The 27,983-nt window shown below is 43.3% G+C and overlaps 2 protein-coding genes across 3 annotated transcripts; one reads left to right on the top strand and one right to left on the bottom strand.

The window, feature by feature from the left end:
- Positions 1-1,523: 1,523 nt before the first annotated feature.
- On the bottom strand, positions 1,524-4,217 carry LOC129859068 (diamine acetyltransferase 1-like). The gene is made up of 6 exons (XM_055928421.1): positions 3,958-4,217; positions 3,534-3,585; positions 3,347-3,430; positions 2,496-2,597; positions 2,351-2,391; positions 1,524-2,012 (listed from the first exon to the last, which is right to left on the bottom strand). The coding sequence occupies exons 1-6, from the start codon at positions 4,021-4,023 to the stop codon at positions 1,836-1,838; spliced, it is 522 nt and encodes a 173-aa protein (XP_055784396.1). The 5' UTR covers positions 4,024-4,217; the 3' UTR covers positions 1,524-1,835.
- A 10,162-nt stretch (positions 4,218-14,379) lies between these two features.
- Positions 14,380-25,296, top strand: LOC129859063 (acyl-coenzyme A thioesterase 9, mitochondrial-like). Of its 2 annotated transcripts, XM_055928412.1 has the most exons (16): positions 14,380-14,555; positions 15,713-15,807; positions 15,997-16,023; positions 17,195-17,240; positions 17,398-17,568; positions 17,650-17,687; positions 17,761-17,844; positions 18,004-18,107; positions 18,182-18,255; positions 18,510-18,577; positions 18,705-18,816; positions 21,605-21,695; positions 21,778-21,863; positions 22,416-22,503; positions 22,590-22,740; positions 22,847-25,296. In XM_055928412.1, the coding sequence occupies exons 1-16, from the start codon at positions 14,542-14,544 to the stop codon at positions 22,903-22,905; spliced, it is 1,308 nt and encodes a 435-aa protein (XP_055784387.1). In that variant the 5' UTR covers positions 14,380-14,541; the 3' UTR covers positions 22,906-25,296. The 2 variants fall into 2 exon arrangements, with proteins under 2 accessions (XP_055784387.1, XP_055784388.1); XM_055928413.1 differs by lacking the exon at positions 15,997-16,023.
- The last annotated feature ends 2,687 nt before the right edge of the window (positions 25,297-27,983 follow it).

Below are 27,983 nucleotides of genomic sequence, written 5' to 3'. Positions count from 1 at the left end.
CCAGTCACTGCCACTGAAAAACATCCCCACAGCATGATGTTGCCACCACCATGCTTCAACTTAGGGATGGTGCCAGGTTTCCACAAGACTTGAACCTTGACATTCAGGCCAAAGAGTATCTTTTTTCTCATGGTCAGAGTTCTTTAGGTGCCTTTTGGCAAACTCCAAGCGGGCTGGGGTGGCTTCCGTCTGGCCACTCTTCCATAAAGGCCTGATTGGTGGAGTACTGCAGAGACAGAACCTTCCAGAAAAACAACCATCTCCACAAAGGAACTCTGGAGCTCTGTCAGTGACCATCAGGTTCTTTCTCACCTCCCTGACCAAGGTCCTTCTCCCCTGATTGTTTCGTTTGGCCGGGCGGCCAGCTCTAGGAAGAGTCTTGGTGGTTCCAAACTTCCATTTAATTACGATGGAGGCCGTGTTCTTGGGGACCTTCATGCTGCAGAATTTGATAGCCTTCCCTTGACACAATCTTGTCTCGGCGCTATACGGACGATTTCCTCGTCCTCATGGCTTGGTCGAAATCATGTCCAATCAAGTTGTAGAAACAAAGGATTTTCCATTAAACATCAAGGATGATTAATGGAAAAAGGATGCACCTCAGCTCAAGTCTCATAGTAAAAGATCTGAATACTAATGTAAATAAGGTTTGTTAATTTTTTATTAGCCACATTTTCTGAAGACCTTTCACTTTGTGATTATGGGGTATTGTGTGCAGACTGAGAAATGTAATTTAATCAATTTTAGAGGCTGTAATGTAACATTGTGGGAAAAGTGGTCTGAATACTTTCCAAATGCACTGAAAATATTACGGTCTATGCTGTATGTGGCTCAACAGTAACTAAGTCACACACTTGGTCCTGCCCTATTGATGTCCTTCATTGTATTTAATGGAGTAATGCCAAAGAAATGTTTTCAGGAGCTATTTCTGAGTTTAGGAAGGTTTAGAGTGGAGTACAAGTGTCTACTAGAGATGACTTTTGACAGGGTTACAGTAAAGAGGATCTGTCTCTGCCTGGGCAAGGGGTTGGAGACAGTGTTTGCAATATTCTCTAAACTCTACTGGGTCACTACAGGGTTAGGTTCTGGCTGTGTTGGTTTCAGGCATTGCCGCAGTGAATGTTCAAAATACAGACATCCCACTGATATGTATTTCTACACCCCTGGTTTCTGCTAGATCTGACTAGGATGTGACTAGGATGTGTCTGAGCATTAGACACTGACAGTTTGGCGTCTTTCCAAGGTCAGTGCAGTAACTAAGTGTTCCTCGCAGACACACATCCCCTTTCACAGAGAGAAGGTATGAGATGGAGGAGAAAGAGGAAAAGGCTGCATTTAAGTGTCTTGATGACATCATTCTGAAATGACTCCCGAGAGATGGAGGATGAAGGGAGGTAAGGCATATGAAGTGATGCATGTTCGTAGAGCCCTCCTCCCTTACCACACCATCATGAACCAACCTCACCTACATTGGGGGCCAGGGATTTAATTTCCGCTCTTAGCTCTAGAGAAATCAGTAAAAATGTGCTCTGAAAATTTTAATTACACCAACATAATAAACATTCAAACTACAGAGAACGCTAGGAATCCTAAGGTGTTGGATTAGCAGAAAAAAATACCACTACTAAAACGATGGTTTCAGATAAAACATGATTTTAAAAAATCGAAACGGAACCCTAAATTAAGTTAGTACACATATGATTAATGCCCCTTTTAATAGTAATCTGTCAGTAGTCACACCCCCCCACCACCAAACTGCTGAAGTAAGAGACAGGCAAATAATTAAATTGACCCAAGTCTCTCACTCCCATCTTTCTATGTGTCTTGGGGCCAGCTCACTCTTCGGGGCCGGAGGACATCTTGAGGAGGGAGCTCTTGTCGATCTTGAAGAGCCTCCATCCCTCCTCCAGAGAGAGGTCAGCTGCGCCGCGACGCTTGTAGAACTCTATCGACGCCTGGTTGCCCTCGGCGACGATGAAGTGCATGCTGCTGCAGCGAGTCTTGACTGCTGTCTGAGGGGGAGAGAGGAAGGGAGGGCAGGTGTTAGCACACATGCACCTGACAGCGAGCCACCCCCCCTTCACAAAGTCATCCACATTTCCTGCAAACACCATCTTATACCTACAGCTCTTTCCCAAAACATTCATTGATCATTTCAACAGCAATAACCAAAAATGCAGAATAGAATCAGCATTTACAAAGAACACATTGAAATGGGCTCTATGGGATTCTGTTTGAGGCATTGACCTAATCCTTCAACAGGATTCTGGTCAGAGCCGTGTAACTGACTGACAGCTCCCATCTAGTTGTTACCATGTTTGTACAGGGTCATAACTCCAAAGTTACTCACATGACTGAGGAGCTTGAGGATCTCTGAGCCGATGCCAAACCCTGGTGGAAGGATGACAGAATGAGATAATGGTTACTGGTCAGGACCGAGAGGAAAGGAAGGAGAAAGAGAGAGACAGAGGTGGAGGAATAGTTATTTTGCTTACCCCTGTACTCTCCCATGACAAAGAAGTCTTCCAGGTAAAGCAGCTTGCCAATCCAGGGGTCATATGTGAAGTAGTACATGGCAAACCCAATCACCACAGGACCTGGACACACAAAGTAAACCCACACACACAAAAACAAGCCAGATGTAATTTAACAGCTCGTACCGGAGTTACCCCTAGAGACTAATCCAAGGTCAGTTAAGCATTTTCCCTAAATGATTAAGGGTGGTTAGGACTTAGGGGGGCAGAGCTGCTCATAGATCTATGGTTAAGATTAACTTGTACTTTCAGCGGTTAACTCAGTCTGGTTGCCAGGGGACTGTGTAAAGAGGAGATGTGTCAGTTGTGAGAACTGACGCGTGGAGACGAGCTGTTCTAGCTCAGAGAAGCTAACAACGGAAGTCGGTTAGCGGGTGTCATACAAGTGTGTCTGGCCTACATCGGAGTGGCATCCACGTCACAACAGGAAGTAGGCCTAGACACTATACAAACCAGCCTTTCGATCAGAGAAATGTGAGTGTAAAGCAACAATGTTTCAAACAAGACAACTGTCATACCATTATGCATCGCATCATAACTATTGTAAGGAAAAGGGTGTGTCTGTATAGAGTAAGGACAGTATGTACAGCACAAACTGGGTTAACTGGTTTCGGTTTAGGAATGGCATAGGGGAAGAAGCTGCATACTAGGTATTCCCATGGCGCAGAAACATATGCATATGAGGCACCATTTCAGTCACCCATCATAGTTTGCTATAATACTCATGTCACACTCAGCATATCCATCCAATCCTCAGTTGTACAGGTGTGCTCCAGGGAATAGGTGCGATTATTTGAGATATAGAATCTTACCGTTGTTGCTCTGTTTGTCACTGGGGACTTCCGCCACGATGCAGTGGTAAAATGGATGGTCACCGAATCCGTCCTCGAGCAGATCTGTTATCACAAACGTAAAAAAAAAAAACGCCTTATAAACTCTGCATGCACTGCAGTCACACGGTGCCCGAGACAGAAATGCTTAGCTTTAATTCACACTCACCTTTCTCAGTCAGTATCACTTGGTCTTCCATTTCTTCATATTTAGCCAGTTCCTGAATAGAAGAAACATTTATGAATCAAAAACCAAGACCGGGTCAAGATGGAGTTTAAAAGTCACTGAGATAACTGACCGTCAACGAAGAAAACGTTTGACGTTATAACCACATCAAACAAAAGGAAAATAGGCTCTTTGCCAATGTAATAAAGGCAAAGGTACAAAACTACAGAGCGAACTGTGATACCTACTGATATGCAGCAGAAATTGTCGGTATTTGTCACCTTCAAGATAGACACATTTGCGGAGTCTCTCAATGCAGTCAAACAAAACGGTTTCGACTGGGCTTAGCCTTGCCAGGGCTACAAAATAACAACAAAGTATGGGTCAACTCCTTGTCAAAGTTTTTGGGGGTGAAGTTTTGGCCTACCTTTATGAGTCGCAGTATGTCAGGCACATCTTTGGGTTCAGCTTTTCGCAATTTAAAACGATCCATTTTCTTCTTTTACTCTTTTTCCCTTTTCTCACTAAACCTCTGTATGTGAAGTGAAGCAGGAGAAGTTTCTTCATTCGCGTCCCAGGAGTTTAAACCTCCGCAGTCAGTCTGGGATCCTGACGCCTATGTCGGGAGAGTTTTCATGCAGCAGGGACCTGTCTGGGTCGGATCAGCTGGACTAGATCGTTCTTTGTCTCTCACAAGGGTTTTATAGGAGCTCGTGGGGGTTGGGGTGGTTAACCGGAACTCTGTCATTTATGGCCAATTGGAACGAGGGATCTAGGAGACGTCACGAGTTTCGCTGTTGTTTTCATTGGTTGTTTTCTCCGGTCACGAGATATTGACATCAAATTATAGTTTACTAACTGTATCTAGCCTACTCTGTATTTGTTGTTTTTAAATGTAATTGCTACATATTGGAATTCTATATAATGTATTGAGTAGGAATATTTAAAATAAATGTGTTAAATTTCGCAAAGGCCTTGACTACAGTGGAATGTAGTCACGGCCTGCACCTTGTTTCCCTTTGTTGAGGGAAAAGGTACCTAAAATAAGATAAGATTGTGTGATGTGTTGTTGTCTTACCTTGCTATCTTAAGATGAATGTACTAATTGTAAGTCGCTCTGGATAAGAGCGTCTGCTACATGACATAAAATGTGAAATGTACATGTGAAATGAAGGACCGGATGTTGTTACTGGATTGTAGCCAATGCAGTTCAGACTTTACTCTCAAGTTTTTGTAAATAAGGGGGTAGAAAGAGTACGAAAATATACTCAAGTAGAAGTAATGTTATTTTAATTACATTTGACTCAAGTAGAAGTACAATTACTGGTAAAAAAAACCAACGACTAAAGTAAAAAATAAATAGTAGCTAATTTAAAAATTAAATATACTATTAACTATTCACTTACTGACTCACTCACTCGCTCATTCACAAACCCCCGCTTCCCCTCACCAGAGTTGGAGAGTACTGAAATATCCTACTCAAGTAGAAGAAAAGTTACTGAAAAATATTATAAGTAATATAAGTACTCAGAAAAGTTGATCAATTACTGTAACTAGAGCAGTTGTAATTAACTCTGTTACACCTCCGGTAGCAAGTGAGGAACCATAGAATGATAATGAGCCCAGCCCGGAATAGCTCATTGAATGTGGAAAACTACTATTAATGACAAAGACCTCGTGACCCAGGCATAATGAGGAGATTTAGATGGTAATTACAAATGATCTACGTGATGGAGACAACAGATGTCTGATGTAACTCTCTAAATGATTGATGATTGATTCCCATTACCATTAGAATCTATCTACTGGCCAATATTACTCCCTTTTACATGTATTTATGTACAGTGCATTCGGAAAGTATTCAGACACCTTGACTTTTTCCCCCCAAAATGTATGTTACAGCCTTATTCTTAAATGAATTAAATTGTCCCCCCCCCCCCCTAATCAATCTACACACAATACCCCATAATGACAAAACAAAAACAGGTTTTAGAAATGTTTGCAAATTATTCTTATTTTAATAAAAAAGTAAATATCACATTTACATAAGTATTCAGACCCTTTTCTCAGTACTTTGTTGAAGCACCTTTGCAGCGAGTACACCCTCGAGTCTTCTTGGGTATGATGCTACAAGGTTAGCACACCTGTATATGGGGAGTTTCTCCCATTCTTCTCTGCAGATCCTCTCAAGCTCTGCCAGGTTGGTTGGGGAGCATCGCTGCACAACTATTTTCAGGTCTCTCCACAGTGTGTGTGTGTGTGTGTGTGTGTGTGTGTGTGTGTGTGTGTGTGTGTGTGTGTGTGTGTGTGTGTGTGTGTGTGTGTGTGTGTGTGTGTGTGTGTGTGTGTGTGTGTAAAGAAATAAAACAACAGTAAAAATACATTTTAAAATAAGAGTAGCAAGGCTATATACAGACACCGGTTAGTCAGGCTCATTGAGGTAGTATGTACATGTAGGTATGGTTAAAGTGACTATGCATATATGATGAACAGAGAGTAGCAGTAGCGTAAAAGGAGGGGTTGGCGGGAGGTGGGACACAATGCAGATAGCCCAGTTAGCCAATGTGCGGGAGCACTGGTTGGTCGGGCCAATTGAGGTACTATGTACATGGATGTATGGTTAAAGTGACTATGCATATAACATAAACAGAGAGTAGCAGCAGCGTAAAAGAGGGGTTGGGGGGGGGGGGGGGAAACAATGTAAATAGTCCGGGTAACATTGGTTACCTGTTCAGAAGTCTTATGGCTTGGAGGTTAAAATTGTTGAGAAGCCTTTTTGTCCTAGATTTGGCACTCCGGTACCGCTTACCATGCGGTAGTAGAGAGAACAGTCTATGACTGGGGTGGCTGGGGTCTTTAACAATTTTTAGGGCCTTACTCTGACACCGCCTGGTGTAGAGGTCCTGGATGGCAGGCAGCTTTGCCCCAGTGATGTATTTGGCCGTACGCACTACACTCTGAAGTGCCTTGCGGTCACAGGCCGAGCAATTTCCGTACCAGACAGTGATGCAACCGGTCAGGATGCTCTCGATGTTACAGCTGTAGAACCTTTGAGGATCTCAGGACCCATGCCAAATCTTTTTAGTTTCCTGAGGGGGAATAGGCTTTGTCGTGCCCTCTTCACAACTGTCTTGGTGTGTTTGGACCATTCTAGTTTGTTGTTGATGTAGACACCAAGGAATTTGAAGCTCTCAACCTGCTCCACTACAGCCCCGTCGATGAGAATGGGGATGTGCTCGGTGCTCCGTTTCCTGTAGTCCACAATCATCTCCTTAGTCTTGGTTACGTTGAGGGATAGGTTGTTATTCTGGCACCACCCGGCCAGGTCTCTGACCTCCTCCCTATAGGCTGTCTCGTCGTTGTCGGTGATCAGGCCTACCACTGTTGAGTCGTCTGCAAACTTAATGATGGTGTTGGACTCATGCCTGGCCATGCAGTCGTGGGTGAACAGGGAGTACAGGAGGGAACTGAGCACGCACCCCTGCGGAGCTCCAGTGTTGAGGATCAGTGTGGCAGATGTGTTGCTCCCTACCCTCACCACCTGGGGTAGACCCGTCAGGAAGTCCAGGATCCAATTGCAGAGGGAGGTGTTTAGTCCCAGGGTCCTTAGCTTAGTGATGAGCTTTGAGGGTACTCTGGTGTTGAACGCTGAGCTGTAGTCAATGAATAGCATTCTCACATAGGTGTTCTTTTTGTCCAGGTGGGAAAGGGCAGTGTGGAGTGCAATAGAGATTGCATTATCTGTGGATCTGTTTGGGCGGTATGCAAATTGGAGTGGGTCTAGGGTTTCTGGGATAATGGTGTTGATGTGAGCCATTACCAGCCTTTCAAAGCACTTCATGGCTACAGACGTAAGTGCTACGGGTCTGTAGTCATTTAGGCAGGTTGCCTTTGTGTTCTTGGGCACAGGGACTATGGTGGTCTGCTTAAAGCATGTTGGTATTACAGACTCAATCAGGGACATGTTGAAAATGTCAGTGAAGACACCTGCCAGTTGGTCAGCACATGTCCGGAGCACACGTCCTGGTAATCCGTCTGGCCCCGCAGCCTTGTGTATGTTGACCTGTTTAAACGTCTTACTCACGTCGGTTACGGAGAGCGTGATCACACAGTCGTCCGGAACAGCTGATGCTCTCATGAATGCCTCAGTGTTGCTTGCCTCGAAGCGAGCATAGAAGTGATTTAGCTCGTCTGGTAGGCTTGTGTCACTGGGCAGCTCGCGGCTGTGCTTCCCTTTGTAGTCTGTAATAGTTTGCAAGCCCTGCCACATCCAACGAGCGTCGGAGCCGGTGTATTATGATTAAATCTTAGCCCTGTATTGACGCTTTGCCTGTTTGATGGTTCGTCGCAGGGTATAGCGGGATTTCTTGTAAGCTTCCGGGTTAGAGTCCCGCATCTAGAAAGCGGCAGATCTACCCTTTAGCTTAGTATGAATGTTGCCTGTAATCCATGTATTCTGGTTGGGGTATGTACGTACAGTCACTGTGGGGACGACGTCCTCAATGCACTCATTGATAAAGCCAGTGACTTATGTGGTGTATTCCTCAATGTCATCAGAAGAATCCCGGAACATGTTCCAGTCTGTGATAGCAAAACAGTTCTGTAGTTTAGCATCTGCTTCATCTGACCATTTTTTTATAGACCGAGTCACTTGTGCTTCCTGCTTTAATTTTTAGCTCTGTCAGAGTGACCATCAGGTCCTTGGTCACCTCTCTGACCTTGGCCCTTCTCCCCCGATTGCTCAGTTTGGCCGGGCAGTAAGCTCTAGGAAGGTGGTGGTCCAAACTTCTTCCATTTAAAAATTATGGAAGCCATTGTGTTCTTGGGGACCTTCAGCAGACCTTTTTTGGTACCCTTCCCCAGATCTGTGCCTCGACACAATCCTCTCTCAGAGCTCTACAGACAATTCCTTCGACCTCATGTCTTGGTTTTTGCTTTGACATGCACTGTCAACGGGGACCTTATATAGACAGGTGTGTGGCTTTCCAAATCATGTCCAATCAATTGAATTTACCACAGGTAGACTCCAATCAAGTTGTAGAAACATCTCAAGGATGATCAATGGAAACAGGATGCACCTGAGCTCAATTCAAGTCTCATTGCAAAGGGTCTCGAATACTTATGTAAATAAGGTATCTGTTTTTTATTTGTAATAAATTAGCAAAAATGTCTAAACTTGTTTTCACTTTGTAATTATGGAGTATTGTGTGTGGATTTATGAGGATTTTAAAAAATTTAATCAATTTTAGAATAAGGCTGTAACTTAACAAAATGTGGAAAAAGTCAAGGGGTCTGAATACATTCAAAATGCACTGTATATATTACCATGAGTATTCCTGCTACCAGTCACTTTTCAGACCCTGTTTACGTGTATATCCACCTATCAGGGCAAAACTGACACTCTTACACACACACACACACACACACACACACACACACACACACACACACACACACACACACACACACACACACACACACACACACACACACACACACACACACACACACACACACACACACACACACACACACACACACACACACACAATTCTTATTTACAATTATGGCCTACCAAAAGACAAAAAAGCCTCCTGCAGTGATGGGTCCCCTTGATAAAAAATAAATACAATATAAATATAGGACAAAACACACATCACAAGAGAGACAACAGGACACTACATAAAGAGAGACCTAAGATACAACATAGCAAGACAGCAACACATGACAACACAGCATGGTAGCAACACAACATAACAACAACATGGTAGCAACACAACATGGTAGCAGCACAAAACATGGTATACATGGGCTCAGACAACAGCACGTACAGGGCAAGAGGGTAGAGACAACAATACATCACACAAAGCAGCCACAACTGTCAGTAAGTGCCCATGATTGAGTCTTTGAATGAAGAGATTGAGATAAAACTGTCTAGTTTGAGTGTTTGTTGCAACTCGTTCCAGTCGCTAGCTGCAGCAAACTGAAAAGAGGAGCGACTCAGGGATGTGTGTGCTTTGGTTACCTTTAACAGAATGTGACTGGCAGAACGGGTGTTGTATGTGGAGGATGAGGGCTGCAGTAGATATCTCAGATAGGGGAGGAGTGAGGCCTAAGAAGGTTTCATAAATAAGCATCAACCAGTGAGTCTTGCGACGGGTATACAGAGATGACCCGTTTACAGAGTATAGAGTGCAGTGATGTGTCCTAAAAGGAGCATTGGTGGCAAATCTGATTGCCGAATGGTAAAGAACATCTAGCCCCTCCAGAGCACCCTTACCTGCCGATCTATAAATGATGTCTCCGTAATTTAGCATGGGTGGGATGGTCATCTGAATCAGGGTTAGTTTGGCGCCTGGGGTGAAAGAGGAGCGATTACGATAGAGGAAACCAAATCTAGATTTAACTTTAGCCTGCAGCTTTGATATGTGCTGACAGAAGGACAGTGTACCATCTAGCCATACTTCCAAGTACTTGTATGAGGTGACTACCTCAAGCTCTAAACCCTCCTAGGTTGTAATCAAACCTGTGGGAGGAGGGGCATGCTTCTTACCAAACCAAATTACCTTTGTTTTGGAGGTGTTCAGAGCAAGGTTAAGGGTAGAGAAAGCTTGCTGGACACTAAGAGAGCTTTGTTGTAGATTGTTTAACACAAAATCCGGGGAGGGGCCAGCTGAGTATAAGACTGTATCATCTGCATATAAATGGATGAGAGAGCTTCCTACTGCCTGAGCTATGTTGTTGATGTAAATTGAGAAGAGCGTGGGGCCTAGGATCGAGCCTTGGGGTACTCCCTTGGTGACAGGCAATGGTTGAGACAGAAGATTTTCTAAAATTATACACTGCAGTCTTTGAGAGAGGTAGTTAGCAAACCAAGCCAAAGACCCCTCAGAGACACCAATACGTATCAAAAGCTTTCGTCAAGTCAATAAAAATAGCAGCACAATATTGCTTAGAATCAAGGGCAATGGTGACATCATTGAGGACCTTTAAGGTTGCAGTGACACATCCATAACCTGAGCGGAAACCAGATTGCATACCAGAGAGAATACTATAGACATCAAGAAAGCCAGTCAGTTGATTATTGACAAGTTTTTCACAACACTTTTGATAAACAGGGCAAAATAGAAATAGGCCTATAACAGTTAGGATCAGCTTGATCTCCCCCTTTAAATAAAGGACGAACAATGGCGGCCTTCCAAGCAATGGGAACCTTCCCAGAAAGGAGAGATAGGTTAAAATATTCAGAGATAGGCTTGGCGATGATAGGGGCAGCAACCTTAAAGAAGAAAGGGTCAAAACCATCTGACCCAGATGTTTTTTGGGGGTCAAGTTTAAGGAGCTCTTTTAGCACCTTGGACTCAGTGATTGCCTGCGGGGAGAAACTTTGTAGCGGGGCAAGAGAAAAAGAGGGCGAAGCACCAGGGACAGTTGCATTAGAAGTTGTGGGAGATTAGGAAATGTTGGACGAGCAAGGAGGCATGGCTGAGTCAATAGGAATCCTGACTTAATGAAGTGGTGGTTAAGAGCTCAGCCATGTGCTTCTTGCCAGTAACAACCACATCATCAACATTAAGGGACATGGGCAGCTGTGAGGAGGATTTATTCTCCAGGTATTTAACCGTTTTCCAGAACTTCAAGGGGTTAGACCCACAGAGAGAGAACTGCTCCATAAAGTAACTAACTTTGGCCTTTCGGGTAGCCTGAGTGCACTTATTTTTCATTTGCCTGAACGAGAGCCAGTCAGCCTGAGTATGCGTGTGCCGAGCCTTTTGCCAAATGCAATTCTTGAGGTGGAGTAACTCTGCAAGATCACGGTCGAACCAGGGGGCTGAACCTGTTTTTAATTCTCATTTTCTTTATGGGGCGTGTTTGTTAACAATACCACTGAAAATATCAAAAAAGAAGGTCCAAGCGTCTTCGACAGAGGGGATCAAGCTGATTCTAGACCATTTTACAGAGGCCTGTTCATGAAGGAAGGCTTGCTCATTAAAGTTTTTTTAGCAAGTGTCTATGACAAATCAGGACAGGTCGTTTCACTGAGCAGCCATTACGAGCACAGGCTGTAAAACAGTGATCAGTAAGGTCATTACAGAAAACACCAGACTGATACCTGTCATGATTATTTGTGAGGATAATATTGAGGAGAGTAGCATTTTCTGGGTGTTTGGAGTCGTACCTTGTGGGATTTGTAATAATCTGAGAAATATTTAGAGAGTCTCATTACTTTAGGAATTGGTCAGGTGGTTTAGCATGTCCCAGTTTAGGTCACCAAGCAGGACAAATTCAGACTTAGTGTAAGGGGCCAGGAGCGAGCTTAGGGCAGGTAGGGTACAGGCCGGTGCTGACGGTGGACGATAGCACCAAGCAACAGTCAACAAAGAGTTGTAGAATAATAGTGAAGACATCAAAACTATGAAATAACACATATGGAATCAGGTAGTAACCAAAAAGTGTTAAACAAATAAAAATATATTTATATTTGAGATTTTTCAAAGTAGCCACCCTTAGCCTTGATGACACCTTTGCACACTCTTGGCATTTTCTCAACCAGCTTCACCTGGAATGCTTTTCCAACAGTCTTGAAGGACTTCCCACATATGATGAGCACTTTTTGGCTGCTTTTCCTTCACTCTGCGGTCCAACTCATCCCAAACCATATCAATTGGGTTGAGGTCGGGTGATTGTGTAGGCCAGGTCATCTGATGCAGCACTCCATCACTCTACTTCTTGGTCAAATAGCCCTTACACTGCCTGGAAGTGTTTTCGGTAATTTTCCTATTGAAAAACCAATGACAGTCCCACTAAGCGCAAACCAGATGTATCGCTGCAGAATGCTGTGGTAGCCATGCTGGTTAAGTGTGCTTTGAATTCTAAATAAATTACAGACAGTGTCACCAGCAAAGCACCCCCACAACATCACACCTCCTCCTTCATGCTTCACGGTGGGAACCACACATTCGGAGATCATCTGTTCATCTACTCTGCGTCTCACAAAGACACCGCGGTTGGAACCAAAAATCTCACATTTGGGCTCATCAGACCAAAGGACAAATTTCCACGAGTCTAATGTTCATTGCTCATGTTTCTTGGCCCAAGCAAGTCTCTTCTTATTATTGTTGTCCTTTAGTAGTGGTTTCTTTGCAGCAATTTGACCATGAAGGCCTGATTCATGCAGTCTCTTCTGAACAGCTGATGTTGAGATGTGTCTGTTACTTCAACTCTGTGAAGCATTTATTTGGGCTGCAATTTCTGTGTCTGGTAACTCTAATGAACTGATCCTCTGCAGCAGAGGTAACTCTGGGGCTTCCTTTCCTGTGGTGGTCCTCATGAGAGCCAGTTTCATGATAGCACTTTATGTTTTTTGCGACTGCACTTGAAGAACCTTTCAAAGCTCTTGAAATGTTCCGGGATTGACTGACCTTCATGTCTTAAAGTAATGATAGAGTGTTGTTTCTCTTTGCTTATTTGAGCTGTTCTTGCCATAATATCGACATATTTTTTTTTTATGCAGTTTTAGGCCATGTGGCAGAAAGTGACAAGGGTGCTAGAGACAGGGGTGGGGGCTAGTGGGCAGGAGGGATGTAGTGATGTTTGTATGATGTAGTCATTTGTATGTTTTGTATTGTTTATAAAATACATATTGGAAACATACAGTACCAGTCAAAAGTTTGGACACACGTACTCAAAGAAAAACGCTAAAAGCTCTTGAAATTTTCCGGATTGACTAACCTTCATGTCTTAAAGTAATGATGGACTGTTGTTTCTCTTTGCTTATTTGAGCTGTTCTTTTCATAATATGGACTTGGTCTTTTACCAAATAGGGCTATCTTCTGTATACCACCCCTACCTTGTCTCAAAATAACTGATTGTTTCAAAGGCATTAAGAAGTAAAGAAATTCCACAAATAAAATTTTAGCAAGCACACCTGTTAATTAAAATGCATTCCAGGTGACTACCTCATGGAGCTGGTTTAGAGAATTCCAAGAGTGTGCAAAGCTGTCATCAAGGCAAAGGGTGGCTACTTTGAAGAATCTCAAAAATAAAATATTTTGATTTGTTTAACACTTTTTTGGTTACTACATGATTCCATATGTGTTATTTCATAGTTTTGATGTCTTCACTATTATTCTACAATGTAGAAAATAGTAAAAATAAAGAAAAACCCTTGAATGAGTAGGTTTGTCAAAACTTTTGACTGGTACTGTAGATGCTGACTGCTAGCCTATAGCAACGCCCCAAAATAATAGGCTTTAGATGAATGAGGTGGACCTTCAGCCACCATACTTCAATAACACTTGACATGAGATCTATCTCTAAGCATCACTGGGATATGGTTCTGAATAAACATAGCAACACTTTCCCCATAAGCATTCCTGCCTCTTCTATAAGCTCCCGAGTGGAGCAGCGGTCTCAGTGGTAGAGGCGTCACTACAGACACCCTGGTTCGAATCCAGGCTGTATCACAACGGGCCGTGATTGGGGGTCCTATATGGCGGCGCACAATTGGCCCAGCGTCCGGGTTTGGCCGGTGTAGGCGTCATTATGAATAAGATTTTGTTTTTATCTGACTTGCCTAGTTGAATAAAGATTCAATATAGATGTTATATCCTTTTATTGCTACTGTTCTATATTGAATGGAATTATCTAAGTGAGTCTCAATGATGGCTAATATGTGAATGTTATCTAATGTTATATAACCTAGAAATGCCTCGTGAGCTTTAAATTCAACTTGTGGTACCCCATCACAATCCACGAATTTGAGATTGCTTATAAACCGTGCATTATATTCCCCAAATAATTGCGCACTTATTTATAACATTACGGTATGTACCGGCAGGCTAAATGTCCACAAGGAAGTACAGTACACTTTCTACTGCTGCCACTTGTCCCTGCGTCACTCTTTTCAAAATTTGCTTCATCTGTCCTCTCTTTTCAGAGTTGTATTTTGGTATTTAGCTAGCTAACTTCTCAAGCGTCTTTAAATAGAAAATAAACGATACACACGGACATGTTGTTGCCGAGGTATGGGGTGGAGAAGAGTTAAACCAGTCGATTTGACAGAAAAGCTAACTGGTATTTTGTGTAGTAACGTTAGCTAGCTAAGGCTATTGACCGACGTTGGTTTATAGCAAAGAAAGCACTGATTTTAGTTTGGGGCCTACCTTTATCAGTCGCAGTATGTCAAGCACATCTTTGGGTTCTGCTTTCCGTGTTTAAAAATGTGCCATTTTCTTTTAGGTTAATAAGAGCCAAACAGACGATTTGACAGAACATTTAGCTAGTTAGCCTGGCTACGTAGCTAACGTTAGCTACCTACTGGTTCTATTTCAATCAAGTCCTAACCTAAATATATTGTTATATACATTGCTGAGGCGCTTTTTCATCCTAGTTCTGGGTGAGCCATCTCACGTGTTTAACAGAAGGCGTGTGTTTTACTGTCATAAATATACGAGAGGCTTCGTTCCACCCTCTCTGGCTAAATACTTTTACATTTACATTTACATTTAAGTCATTTAGCAGACGCTCTTATCCAGAGCGACTTACAAATTGGTGCATTCACCTTATGACATCCAGTGGAACAGCCACTTTACAACAGTGCATCTAAATCTTTTAAGGGGGGGGTCAGAAGGATTACTTTATCCTATCCTAGGTATTCCTTACTTAGCTATATAAAGGGGGATACCTAGTCAATTGTCCAACTGAATGTTTAACTGAAATGTTTCTTCCGCATTTAACCCAACCCCTCTGAATCCCCTCTGAATAATTGACATCCATGTCTTCGGCGCCCGGGAACAGTGGGTTAACTGCCTTGCTCAGACTGACAGATTTTTACCTTGTCAGCTCGGTTAAGTTACTGGCCTAACGCTCTAACCACTAGGCTACTATAGACTGTTAAGTCTGTCTCGTTACTAGCTACGACTGTAACCTAACGTTACTGTAAAATTATGGTTGTTGATGGCAACACCAAGAGTATTGAGATGCACCCTCTGTCTGACTGACCAGATATCCCATTGAGCAGCTGTATCAGTGGGCTATGTGCCAGGGACTTGATAGACATCTGGGATTCCCATACACGTCTATTAATGGGTTTACGGGACAGGGCTGTTGTAATTGGAACTCTGAGTTAGAATGTTATGGGCTTGTTGTGTTGATATTTCAGTGTTCATTCCATTCCACAGGTTCCGTTTTCTAAGATCGGTGGCATCTCTGACAACGAGGGCGTTCTCCCGGGGCCCTGTGTCTCTGCAGGGGAAGGCCCCGGACATGTCTGAGGGTAAGGCCATACCCACCTTACTGACTGACTGATTATGTGTTTGATATATTGGTTGGTTGATTGATTAGCTGACTCGCTCAGTGTTATGAACCTAATGTGAACTGCTTGTGAGGTATGATGGCAAGACATTGAGTCTCCATCCAGTCTCCTTTTGTGACCTCTGACCCCTGACTTGTCTTGTTTCCACAGGGAATGCTCACTTGCTAGTGTCAAATGGTGTGTTGGTAAACAAACCTGAATCCTAACTGTATAAAGCGCTTTCTTAATTCAGTTTTAATTCAACATAAATGTGCTTGCATGTAGCTTAGCTAACTCTCTCAAACACACTGTCTTGCGCACAAACTCTCACACACCGTCAATCTCTCTTGTGATATCCAGCTTTCTGTTGTCACTTTCTGTTGTTAAATCCAGCAGCCTTCTGTGGTCTGTATTGAGCTGACCTGGTTGTACGGGCTTGTTACCCTCTTCCATTTTCTTCAGACTGAACTGTGAATGCATCCCTGGCCTGTGGCAGTGGCTAGCTCTTCTTATAGATGCTGCAACCCTCCTGTAGTATATGTTAGTAGACAGACCTTTAATGATCTCTATACAAACTTGCATTATGTACTGTATCTACACTACTGTATGTTCCTCAGAGATGGACCCATGTTTTTAGGTGGCTTCTGTCTTGGTGATTTTAGGGCTATACCTCTCTCCCTCTCTCAAGTTTCTTGTTTCATATCGGTGCATATCGTCTCAACATTATGACAACACAGCGACTCCAGTCAGGTGGGCCACAAACTAATGGGCAAATCTCAAATTACACTGTATTAACTTGTCAGTACATTACTGATTTCTCCCCATTGCGCACACACACCCTCAGGCTGCAGTGCAGTGCCACTGTGGTTCCATGTGCCAGCTGGAACAACAGTAGAACTGATGTAGAGTATCCCATCCAGACCTCTCCACTCTCTGGAGCTTGCTGCTGTCATTCTGTCTGAGATCATATGTTTCCTGTTGTATTTTGTTTGATTAGGATTCATTTTATTTGAGTGTCATACACCTATTGGTGCCCAGCCCACATTGGCTAAGACAGTATTATTTCTTGAAGTAATATGTGCAAAAAAACACAAAATTACATTTCGCAATTTACCATTTTGTCACAGTATGTAAACACATTTCTCCTTTTCCCCCAGGCTTTAAAAATAAATTGAGCAATATTAAATACCGTAGCTCTGCTCTAAACTCTTCCGCCACAGCGCACTCAACCAAGCCCTCTCATCAAAATGCCTTGTCTGCAAAAGAATTCAAGCCTGTGCTCGTCATTTAACCAGAATGTTCTGTTCTGAGCTCAGTATAAGTACACACAAACATTGAGAGCTGATCAACTGTGTGGATTGTTTTTCAGTGCGCAACCGGCTGAGGGAGATTGTGGGAGCGTCCACTAACTGGAGGTACAATAACAGAACCAGTATACCTATTTTGTATTGAGATATTGATACCACGACAAGGAGGACCTGTGTTGACTGTTGGATATGTTCATGACTTTGTTAAACTCACAGCTCATTCCTGATGAATCTCTCTTTCCCTACCTCTCCTCCCATCCTGTAGGGACCACCAGCAGGCGTTAGCTGACCGTTTGTCATTGTCCAATCAGCTGGCTGGTTCTCAAGATGAGCTTCCTGTCCGCAGGATGAAGGACAGCTACATAGAGGTCCACCTTCCCCTGGGCACAGACCCTACCCTTAGAGAGAAATACCTTAACTACCACAAAGGTGTCAGGTAACACATGCTCACAAACACATGCTCACACACACACACACACACCCTTTCCCCCCTCTCAGTCCGGTTTCTCTATTCCAGGTTTGGCCGTATCCTGGAGGATCTGGACAGTCTAGCAGGTATGACATCATCACCTCGACCACAGTGCACACTGGTACATGTTATTATAGTGTTATTTCTCTCTCTCCTCAGTGTTGATCTGTTACTCTCACACCCATAACAAGGCACTTCAGAGATCTCCTCTGTCCATCGTCACTGCCCTGGTGGACAAAATAGGTATGACACCCAACAGTGCTGAAACAACACCAGGATGTACTGCGTAGACCAATGTTTCTCAAGTCTAATCTTGGGACACTTTTCCCAGTATCATTGAATAGTTTGTTGCTGTTGCATTCTGGTAGGTGTGGCTTACTTTCCCTGTATGTGATGTCACAGACATGAGGAAACAAGTCATCCACCCTGACTGTGACATCAAGTTCACTGGTCATGTGACCTGGGTGGGGAAGACCTCCATCGAAGCCAAGATGCACATGTCTCAGGTACACACACACACACACACACACACACTAACTAATGTCCACATTGGTGATGTTATGTCTCTGTGTATGTATAGTACCATGATGGGGCCTACACTCCAGTTCTGGATGCTACGTTTGTTATGGTGGCCAGAGACCCTGAGAACAAGAGGTACACAACAACTCTCCATCGTCACCCCAACCATCCATCCGTCACTCCAGCCATCCATCCATCTATAGTATCCATCCATTATTAACTGTCTCTATTACTCTGTTTCTCTCTGTCTTTCTCTCTGTCTGTTTCTCTGTCTGTGTCTCTGTTTCTCCGTCTCTTTCTATCTGTTTTTCTCTGTCTGTTTCTCTCTCTGTTTGTCTCTGTCTCTCTCTGTTTATCTATCGGTCTGTTTCTCTCTGTTTGTCTCTCAGGGCAGCGTTTGTTAACCCTCTGAAACCAGAGGGGCCTGAGGAGGAGGAACTGTTTCAACAGGGAGAGAGTAAGACACTACATGCTTTTATATATATATATATAGCTGGCTGGTAACCAGCCAGCTGATATATATATACTACTACTACTACTGTGTTTGTTTCTATTATTTGCTGTGGGTGTGTGTGTCCCTCCAGTCAATAAGACGCGTCGTATAGAGCTGAGTACAGCGTCTCTACTGAAGGTGGCCCCTACTGCTGAGGAGAGGAAGATCGTACACAGCCTGTTCCTCAACACCCTGGACACCAAGTATGACACACAAATACACACACACACACACACGTGTCAGTAAAATGATGACGTGAACAATTAGCAACTTAACTTCCATAAAGTATTTTTAAATCACTATTATAATTTTTAGGACAAACATCACCATAAAGGACTTATTGGGAGTCATATCCTGTCGTATCAAATTGTTGTCACATTGATGTTCCCTGTAAAATGAGAGGAGTTCACTGAAGGTGTCAATCTTAATTGACTATTCATAATGTTGAGACGATATGAAACAAGACACTTGAGAGAGGTGCACTACTTGAACGAACACAATTATTTATCTCTTGATGCACCATCTTGTTTTCAAGAGTGTCACAAAAAAATTAAGTGTGTGTATATATACACTGCTTAAAAAAATAAAGGGGAACTCTTAAACAACACAATGTAACTCCAAGTCAATCAAACTTCTGTGAAATCAAACTTTCCACTTAGGAAGCAACACTGATTGACAATACATTTCACATGCTGTTGTGCAAATGGAATAGACAAAAGGTGGAAATTATAGGCAATTAGCAAGACACCCCCAATAAAGGAGTGGTTCTGCAGGTGGTGACCACAGACCACTTCTCAGTTCCTATGCTTCCTGGCTGATGTTTTGGTCACTTTTGAATGCTGGCAGTGCTCTCACTCTAGTGGTAGCATGAGACGGAGTCTACAACCCACACAAGTGGCTCAGGTAGTGCAGCTCATCCAGGATGGCACATCAATGCGAGCTGTGGCAAGAAGGTTTGCTGTGTCTGTCAGCGTAGTGTCTAGAGCATGGAGGCGCTACCAGGAGACAGGCCAGTACATCAGGAGACGTGGAGGAGGCCGTAGGAGGGCAACAACCCAGCAGCAGGACCGCTACCTCCGCCTTTGTGCAAGGAGGAGTGCCAGAGCCCTGCAAAATGACCTCCAGCAGGCCACAAATGTGCATGTGTCAGCAAATGGTCTCACAAGGGGTCTGAGGATCTCATCTCGGTACCTAATGGCAGCCGGGCTACCTCTGGCGAGCACATGGAGGGCTGTGCGGCCCCACAAAGAAATGCCACCCCACACCATGACTGACCCACCGCCAAACCGGTCATGCTGGAGGATGTTGCAGGCAGCAGAACGTTCTCCACGGCATCTCCAGACTCTGTCACGTCTGTCACATGTGCTCATGTGCTCAGTGTGAACCTTCTTTCATCTGTGAAGAGCACAGGGCGCCAGTGGCGAATTTGCCAATCTTGGTGTTCTCTGGCAAATGCCAAACGTCCTGCACGGTGTTGGGCTGTAAGCACAACCCCCACCTGTGGACGTCGGGCCCTCATACCACCCTCATGGAGTCTGTTTCTGACCGTTTGAGCAGACAAATGTACATTTGTGGCCTGCTGGAGGTCATTTTGCAGGGCTCTGGCAGTGCTCCTCCTTGCACAAAGGCGGAGGTAGCGGTCCTGCTGCTGGGTTGTTGCCCTCCTACGGCCTCCTCCATGCCTCCTGATGCACTGGCCTGTCTCCTGGTAGCGCCTCCATGCTCTGGACACTACGCTGACAGACACAGCAAACCTTTTTGCCACAGCTCGCATTGATGTGCCATCCTGGATGAGCTGCACTACCTGAGCCACTTGTGTGGGTTGTAGACTCCGTCTCATGCTACCACTAGAGTGAGAGCACCGCCAGTATTCAAAAGTGACCAAAACATCAGCCAGGAAGCATAGGAACTGAGAAGTGGTCTGTGGTCACCACCTGCAGAACCACTCCTTTATTGGGGGTGTTTTGCTAATTGCCTATAATTTCCACCTTTTGTCTATTCCATTTGCACAACAGCATGTGAAATTTATTGTCAATCAGTGTTGCTTCCTAAGTGGACAGTTTGATTTCACAGAAGTGTGATTGACTTGGAGTTACATTGTGTTGTTTAAGTGTTCCCTTTATTTTTTTGAGCAGTGTATATACAGTACCAGTCAAGTTTGGACACACCTACTCATTCCTGCGTTCTTCTTTATTTTTACTATTTTCTACATTGTAGAATAATAGTGAAGACATAAACTATGAAATAACACATATGGAATCAGGTAGTAACCAAAAAGTGTTAAACAAATAAAAATATATTTATATTTGAGATTCTTCAAAGTAGCCACCCTTTGCCTTGATGACAGCTTTGTACACTCTTGGCATTTTCTCAACCAGCTTCACCTGGAATGCTTTTCCAACAGTCATGAAGGAGTTCTTACATATGCTGTTCACTTGTTGGCTGCTTTTCCTTCACTCTACGGTCCGACTCATCCCAAAACATCTCAATTGGGTTGAGGTCGGGTGTTTGTGGAGGCCAGGTCATTTTATGCAGTAACTCTGAGTCTTCCTTTCCTGTGGCGGTCCTCATGAGAGCCAGTTTCATCATAGCGATGGATGGTTTTTGCGACTGCACTTGGAGAAACTTTAAAAGTTCTTGAAAGCAAAGAGAAACGACAGTCATTACTTTCAGACATGAAGGTCAGTCAATCCGGAAAATTTCAAGAACTTTTAAAGTTTCTTCAAGTGCATTCGCAAAAACGATCAAGCACTATGATGAAACTGGCTCTCATGAGGTCCGCCACAGGAAAGGAAGACTGACAATCTACAAGAGCAAACTCTACCTCACTGAAACATAAGCTGTTAAAATATTCTGCATTTTTTAGCTTCACTGTCCAAATATGAATGTTACCTCTTAATTATGACAAATAATTAATTACGGTATGACACATATAATCCAGGAAAAACTTTTTGAGTAATGGTGTGTGTGTGTGTGTGTGTTGTCTGGTAGGACAGTGAGTTTCCGTAGCAGAGTTCTGCCTCCTAACTCCGTATGGATGGAGGACGCCAAAGTCAAAGGATTGGAGATCTGCCACCCACAGGTTAGAGGGAGGGAGGGAGGGAGCGAGATTTACAACCTGAAACATTTCTAATTTGTGCTGACTAAGATGTGTGTGTTTTCAGGAGAGGAATATCTTTAACAGGATCTTTGGAGGGTTTCTGATGAGGAAAGCTTACGAGCTGGGTTGGGCTAACGCATGCGCCTACGGGTGAGTGAGCAAGTCTGTTCCCAGCAAACCAAGAACATTCTCAGTTACAGTGTGATGTTGTGACATGAAACATTTACCATAAACACACCTCAGAAATGATGTCTGGATTTAATGAAATCGGTTGTGAGAAAATATTATAGGAATGTCCTATTAATGTTGATGGTTATGTTATTCAAAACTCCCATAACAACAAGCAAGGAGCGTTTCCCAGACTCATAAAGTTATAGTGTGATGTTATGACATACATAATTGCTCCCAGGTGGCTCAAATGGTAGAGTATGGCACTTGCAACGCCAAGTTCGATTCCCACTGGGGAACAGTACAAATGAAAATGGATGCACTCACTACTGTAAGTCACTCTGGATAAGAACGTCTGCTAAGTGACTAAAATTTAAATGTTCATTTATCCAATAACATTCACAGAACCAATTTTGATTTGCTAGATTGTGTGTGTTGTTTATGTTAGAGAAGATATACATTTGTCCCGGTTCACCATATACACCTGTGCATCCTCATTGTGTGTGTGTGTGTGTATTCCCTCCCTACCTCCAGGGGGTGTCGGCCTAACCTGGTTGCCGTGGACGATATCCTCTTCCAGAAGCCTGTAGAGATTGGCTCCCTATTACTGCTCTCATCACAGGTGTGTGTGTGTGTGTGCATATGCGTTGGTGGTGTGTTTGATCTGCTCCAGTTTCAGTGTTGACACATCCTTCTCTGTGTCTCCAGGTGTGTTACACAGAGGGGAACTACATCCAGGTCAGAGTTCATACAGAGGTCCTTGACCCCTTGACCCGGCATCACAACACCACTAACGTCTTCCACTTCACCTTCGTCACAGACAAAGACGTCCCCAACATAGTACCGCAGAGCTACGGAGGTACTCTTACTGGAACGTTTGTGCCAACACAAAGAGATTAAAGTTAACGTTTATTGATTCCACACAGTCTAACATTGGTCTCATGTGTGTCTGTCTGTCTCTATAGAGTCCATGTTGTACCTGGATGGGAAGAGACACTTTAACCAGACCCTGGAGTCTCAGTAAGACAAGATGACCCCTGACCCAACACAACAACTGCCTGCCAAAGCCCTAGTGTCCAGCCACCCCAACCGCCATCCTTACTGTACGCTGTGTGTCTATTTGCATGAACAATATGTCTTAATTTGTTTCTCACTATGTACTTTATACACTTAGTGACAGTTTATTACGTACACCCATCTAGTACCGGTTCGGACCCCCCTTTGCCTCCAGAACAGCCTGAATTCTTCAGGGAATGGAAACTTTGCTCAATTGTTATCAAGGGACCTAACGTGTGCCAGGAAAACATTCCACACACCATTACACTTCACGACCAGCCTGTAGTGTTGACACCAGGCAGGATGGGTCCATGGAATCATGCTGCTCACGCAAAATTCTGATTCTGCCATCAGCATGATTCGTCGGACCAGGCAATGTTTTTCCACTCCTCAATTGTCCAGTGTTGGTGATCTTGTGCCCACTGGAGCGGCTTCTTCTTGTTTTTAGCTGATAGGAGTGGAACCCGGTGTGGTCGTCTGCTGCAGTAGCCCATCTGTGACAAGGACCGTCGAGTTGTGTGTTTCCAAGATACCGTTCTGCAGAACAGCATGTTGTACTGCGCCGTTATTTTCCTTTTTGTGGGCCGCTTGTTAGATTCTTGCCATCGTCCTTTGACCTCAACGAGGTGTTTTCGCCCACAGGACTGCCGCTGACTGGATGTGTTTTTGTTTGTCGCACCGTTCTCAGGAAACCCTGGACACTGTCGTGCATAAAAATCCCAGGAGGCCGGCCGTTTCTGAGATATTGGAACCGGAGCGCCTGGCACCGACAATTATACCACACTCAAAGTTGCTTAGGTCACTCGTTTTGCCCATTCTAACGTTCAATCGAACAGTAGCGGGATGTCTGTTTGCCTGCTTTTATATAGCAAGCCACACACGATACAAACGCTTACTTCAAAGCGCTCCTTAAGCCACCCCGCAGTGGGCAGAGCTCAGCATGTTGCACAGGGACACGGTTATTATAAAAAAGGAATATGATGACTCACTATGGGTCCGCTGTGGTTCTGTGTAGCCTAGTTATACTAATATATTTGAGACCAGTGTATTGCAGTTAATTTCGTCTTTAACAGTAAGTAAAATATATTTGAGTAGTGAACAGGAAAACAACGAGTCCCAGACAGTTCGCAATAGAACATACCAGGGGGGGCATTGTTTACTGCCTAAATTATTGGGATCATCTAGTTACCATCTGCGTTTGTAATACATTATAAATACAGATACAGTATAATTAAATGACGTTTTCTTTGAAAAGATGAGCCTGGTTGAGAATAGAACATTCTGTTTTCTGCCTGGGTGTCACACTGTTTGGCCCAATTTGTTCTACTATTTTTACTGCTAATGATTTTGAAATAAATCATGGATGTCCATGTTTGCTGATGATTCAACCATATACGTACGCATCTGCAACCACAGCTAATGAAGTCACTAAAACCCTTAAAGAGTTGCAGTCTGTTTTGGAATGGGTGGGCAGTAATAAACTGGTCCTGAACATCTCTAAAACTAAGAGCATTGAATTTGGTACTAATCATTCCCTAACTTCTAGACCTCAGCTGAATCTGGTAACGAATGGTGTGGCTGTTGAACAAGTTGAGGAGACTAAATTACTTGGTGTTACCATAGATTGTAAACTGTCGTGGTCAAAATATATAGATTCAATGATTGTAAAGATAAAGGGAGATCTCTCCGTAATATAGATATCTGCTTTTTTTGAAACCGCAATACACAAAGCAAGTCCTGCAGGCTCTAGTTTAATCTTATTGTCATATGATCAAGTGCTGCAAAGAAAGACCTAGTTCAGATGCAGCTGGCCCAGAACAGAGCGGCACGTCTTGCTCTTCATTGTAATCTGAGGGCAAAGATTAATATTATGCATGCCGGTCTTTCTTGGCTGAGAGTTGATTGTTTTTTATAAGAAACATTAATTTGTTGGAAATTCCAAATTGTTTGCGTAGTCAACTTACACATATTTACCGAACAAGGCATGCGACCAGGGGTCTTTTCACAGTGCCTAGGTCCAGAACAAATTCAAGTAAACGTACAGTATTATACAGAGACGTGAGTGCATGGAACTCCCATCTTATACAGCGCAAGTGAACATCAAAGCTGGTTTCAAAAAACAAATAAAACAACGCCTCTCCCCCATGTGACCTACTTGTGTGCATGTACTGACGTGGAACTGATAGATGCACACACACTATGTTAATGTTTTTAAATGTATGTAGTCTTTTGTCGGTTAATGGGGATTCTAATACATCAAATCTCCATCCCGTTCCTCTAGTTAATCAAATGAAGGGGAGAGGCTGTGACTATAATTGATGCAGTAAATTACAGTCAATGACTTTATTTGATAAACTTCCATTGTGTAGGTGTCCCTTTTTGAAGGTTTAATTCAGCCAAGAAATCCATATTTTAATTGATGGAATATTCAGACTGAACAGTCATGTTCCAATGAGATGAATTAGTTGCATTGCAGTTGTGTGGTGTTTTCATTCAGCCCCATCTAGCCTTGGTATGGAATAACTCATAACTGACTAAGTACCTCAGCCTGAGGAAATCATTGGGGGAAGAAGTCACACTTCCAGTTTGCACAAATCTTTATTTAACTTGTTGTAATACAGAGATACAGACCCTATAAAAGCATACATTACATCTAACAATGTCTTCATTGTATCTTAATTGAAAATTAAAGCAGTAATCCTTAATTCCCATTTCAATAAAGAAAGAGCAATACCAGTATTAATGGCCAGCAGGCTCAGACAATATCCATAATGGTTATAGAGAAAGTAAAAAACACTGGTCAGATGGCTTTTCATAAAGACGAAATGGTAAGTAATTGGGTGTGTGGGGAGTGAGTGAAGAACCAGTGGCAGCAGAAACAGGCAGGTAGTAGGTAGAGGGAGGCAAGCTAGGTGGGATTGGGCCAGGCATGTCCAGGTGTCAGTTTTAAAGCAAACGCCATTTATTTCAATCTCTAGTTGAGTAAAATATGTAGTTTTGTTGGGATCACAAGAAAATCCTAACCAATCAGGTAAAGACTGCCACAGTCAGGCAGAATATGAATGTTCTGTCATAAAGTGAAAACAATTCGTTTCATTGGCTGTTATATGGCTGCTACTTAGAAATACAATAACAGCAAATAAATATGCTATAAAGCCTCCCGGTGCCACCAGAAACTCTGGGTTCGAGCCCAGGCTCTGTTGCATCCGGCCGCGACCGGGAGGTCCATGGGGCGACGCACAATTGGCATAGCGTCGTCCGGGTTAGGGATGTCCTTGTCTCATCGCGCACTAGCGGCTCTTGTGGCGGGCCGGGCGCAGTGCATGCTGACCGGGTCGCTAGGTGTACGGTGTTTCCTCCGACACATTGGTGCGGCTGGCTTCCGGGTTGGATGCGCGCTGTGTTAAGAAGCAGTGCGGCTTGGTTGGGTTGTGTTTCGGCGGACGCATGGCTCTCGACCTTCGTCTCTCTCTCGAGCCCGTACGGGAGTTGTAGCGATGAGACAAGACAGTAACTACTAACAATTGGATACCACATACTTTTTGTTGATAACGTATTGTCGAAAGCACGTAGGCAATATAATTTACATACTGTGTCGATAGTGGAGTAGGCTAGTGTGCAATCACGTCATTTGATGTGCTAGTATTATTTATTTAATGGATGAATTAAATTATAAATTAAAATATACACGCGTGGTGCTATAGGATATATGCATATTTTACATTGTAATACACTACCCCTACATGATTGTGTGCTGGAGCTATGGGTTTATTTTTCCACTGTCACTAGGCCTACACATTCACACTTGAACTGAATGGGGGATGCATAGCTACTTTTCACTGAAGAAGGTAACGAGGTACGACATACAACTTCCATCGAAGACCTTAAAACCTGTCTAGGACTGGGTCCATCTGCTAGCGGCACCCCCCACATTCCACTGAAAAGGCAGTAAATTTTAAAATATTTAACTTTCACACATTAAAGTCCAATACAGCTAATGAAAGACACAGATCGTGTGAATCCAGCCAACATGTCCGATTTTTAAAATGTTTTACAGGGAAGACACAATATGTAAAGATGTAAATCTATTAGCTAAACACATTAGCATAAGACACCATCTTTTATTTGTCCACCAACACCAGTAGCTATCACCAATTCGGCTAAACTAAGATATTGATAGCCACTAACCAAGAAAAAATCTCATCAGATGACAGTCTGATAACATATTTATGGTATAGGATAGGTTTTGTTAGAAAAATGTGCATATTTCAGGTAGATGTCATAGTTTACAATTGCACCCACCGTCACAAATGGACTAGAATAAATACATAGAGCAACGTGTTTACCTAATTACTAATCATCAAACATTTCGTAAAAATACACAGCATACACTAATCGAAAGACACAGATCCTGTGAATACAGACAATATTTCAGATTTTCTAAGTGTCTTACAGCGAAAACACAATAAATCGTTATATTAGCATACCACATATGCAAACGTTACCAGAGCATTGATTCTAGCCAAAGAGAGCGATAACGTAAACATTGCCAAAATATATAAATTTTTTCACTAACCTTCTCAGAATTCTTCCGATGACACTCCTGTAACATCATACCATGCCTGACAAGACCAATGAAATCATATCGGTGTCCTAATATAGTTTGGATACAGGAGTAGCCTATTCTACAATATTTTTTTAATTTAACTAGGCAAGTCAGTTAAGAACAAATTCTTATTTACAATGACGGCCTCCCCAGGCTAAACCCCGATGACGCTTAAGAACAAATTCTTATTTACAATGACGGCCTCCCCAGGCCAAACCCCGATGACGCTTAAGAACAAATTCTTATTTACAATGACGGCCTCCCCAGGCCAAACCCCGATGACGCTGGGCCCTATGATATATAATATAGGAGCCCTATGGGACTCCTGATCACGGCCGGTTGTTATACAGCTCGGGATCGAACCAGTGCCTTAGACTGCTGCACCACTCAGGAGGCCATAATGTAACTAACTATGTTTATTTTTATACATTTTATTTCAC

Source organism: Salvelinus fontinalis, chromosome 7, assembly GCF_029448725.1.
Source record: "Salvelinus fontinalis isolate EN_2023a chromosome 7, ASM2944872v1, whole genome shotgun sequence".
NCBI classification, from domain to species: Eukaryota; Metazoa; Chordata; class Actinopteri; order Salmoniformes; family Salmonidae; genus Salvelinus; species Salvelinus fontinalis.
The sequence above is the reverse complement of the archived record's forward strand: the minus strand, read 5'-3'. Positions and strand labels throughout refer to the sequence as shown.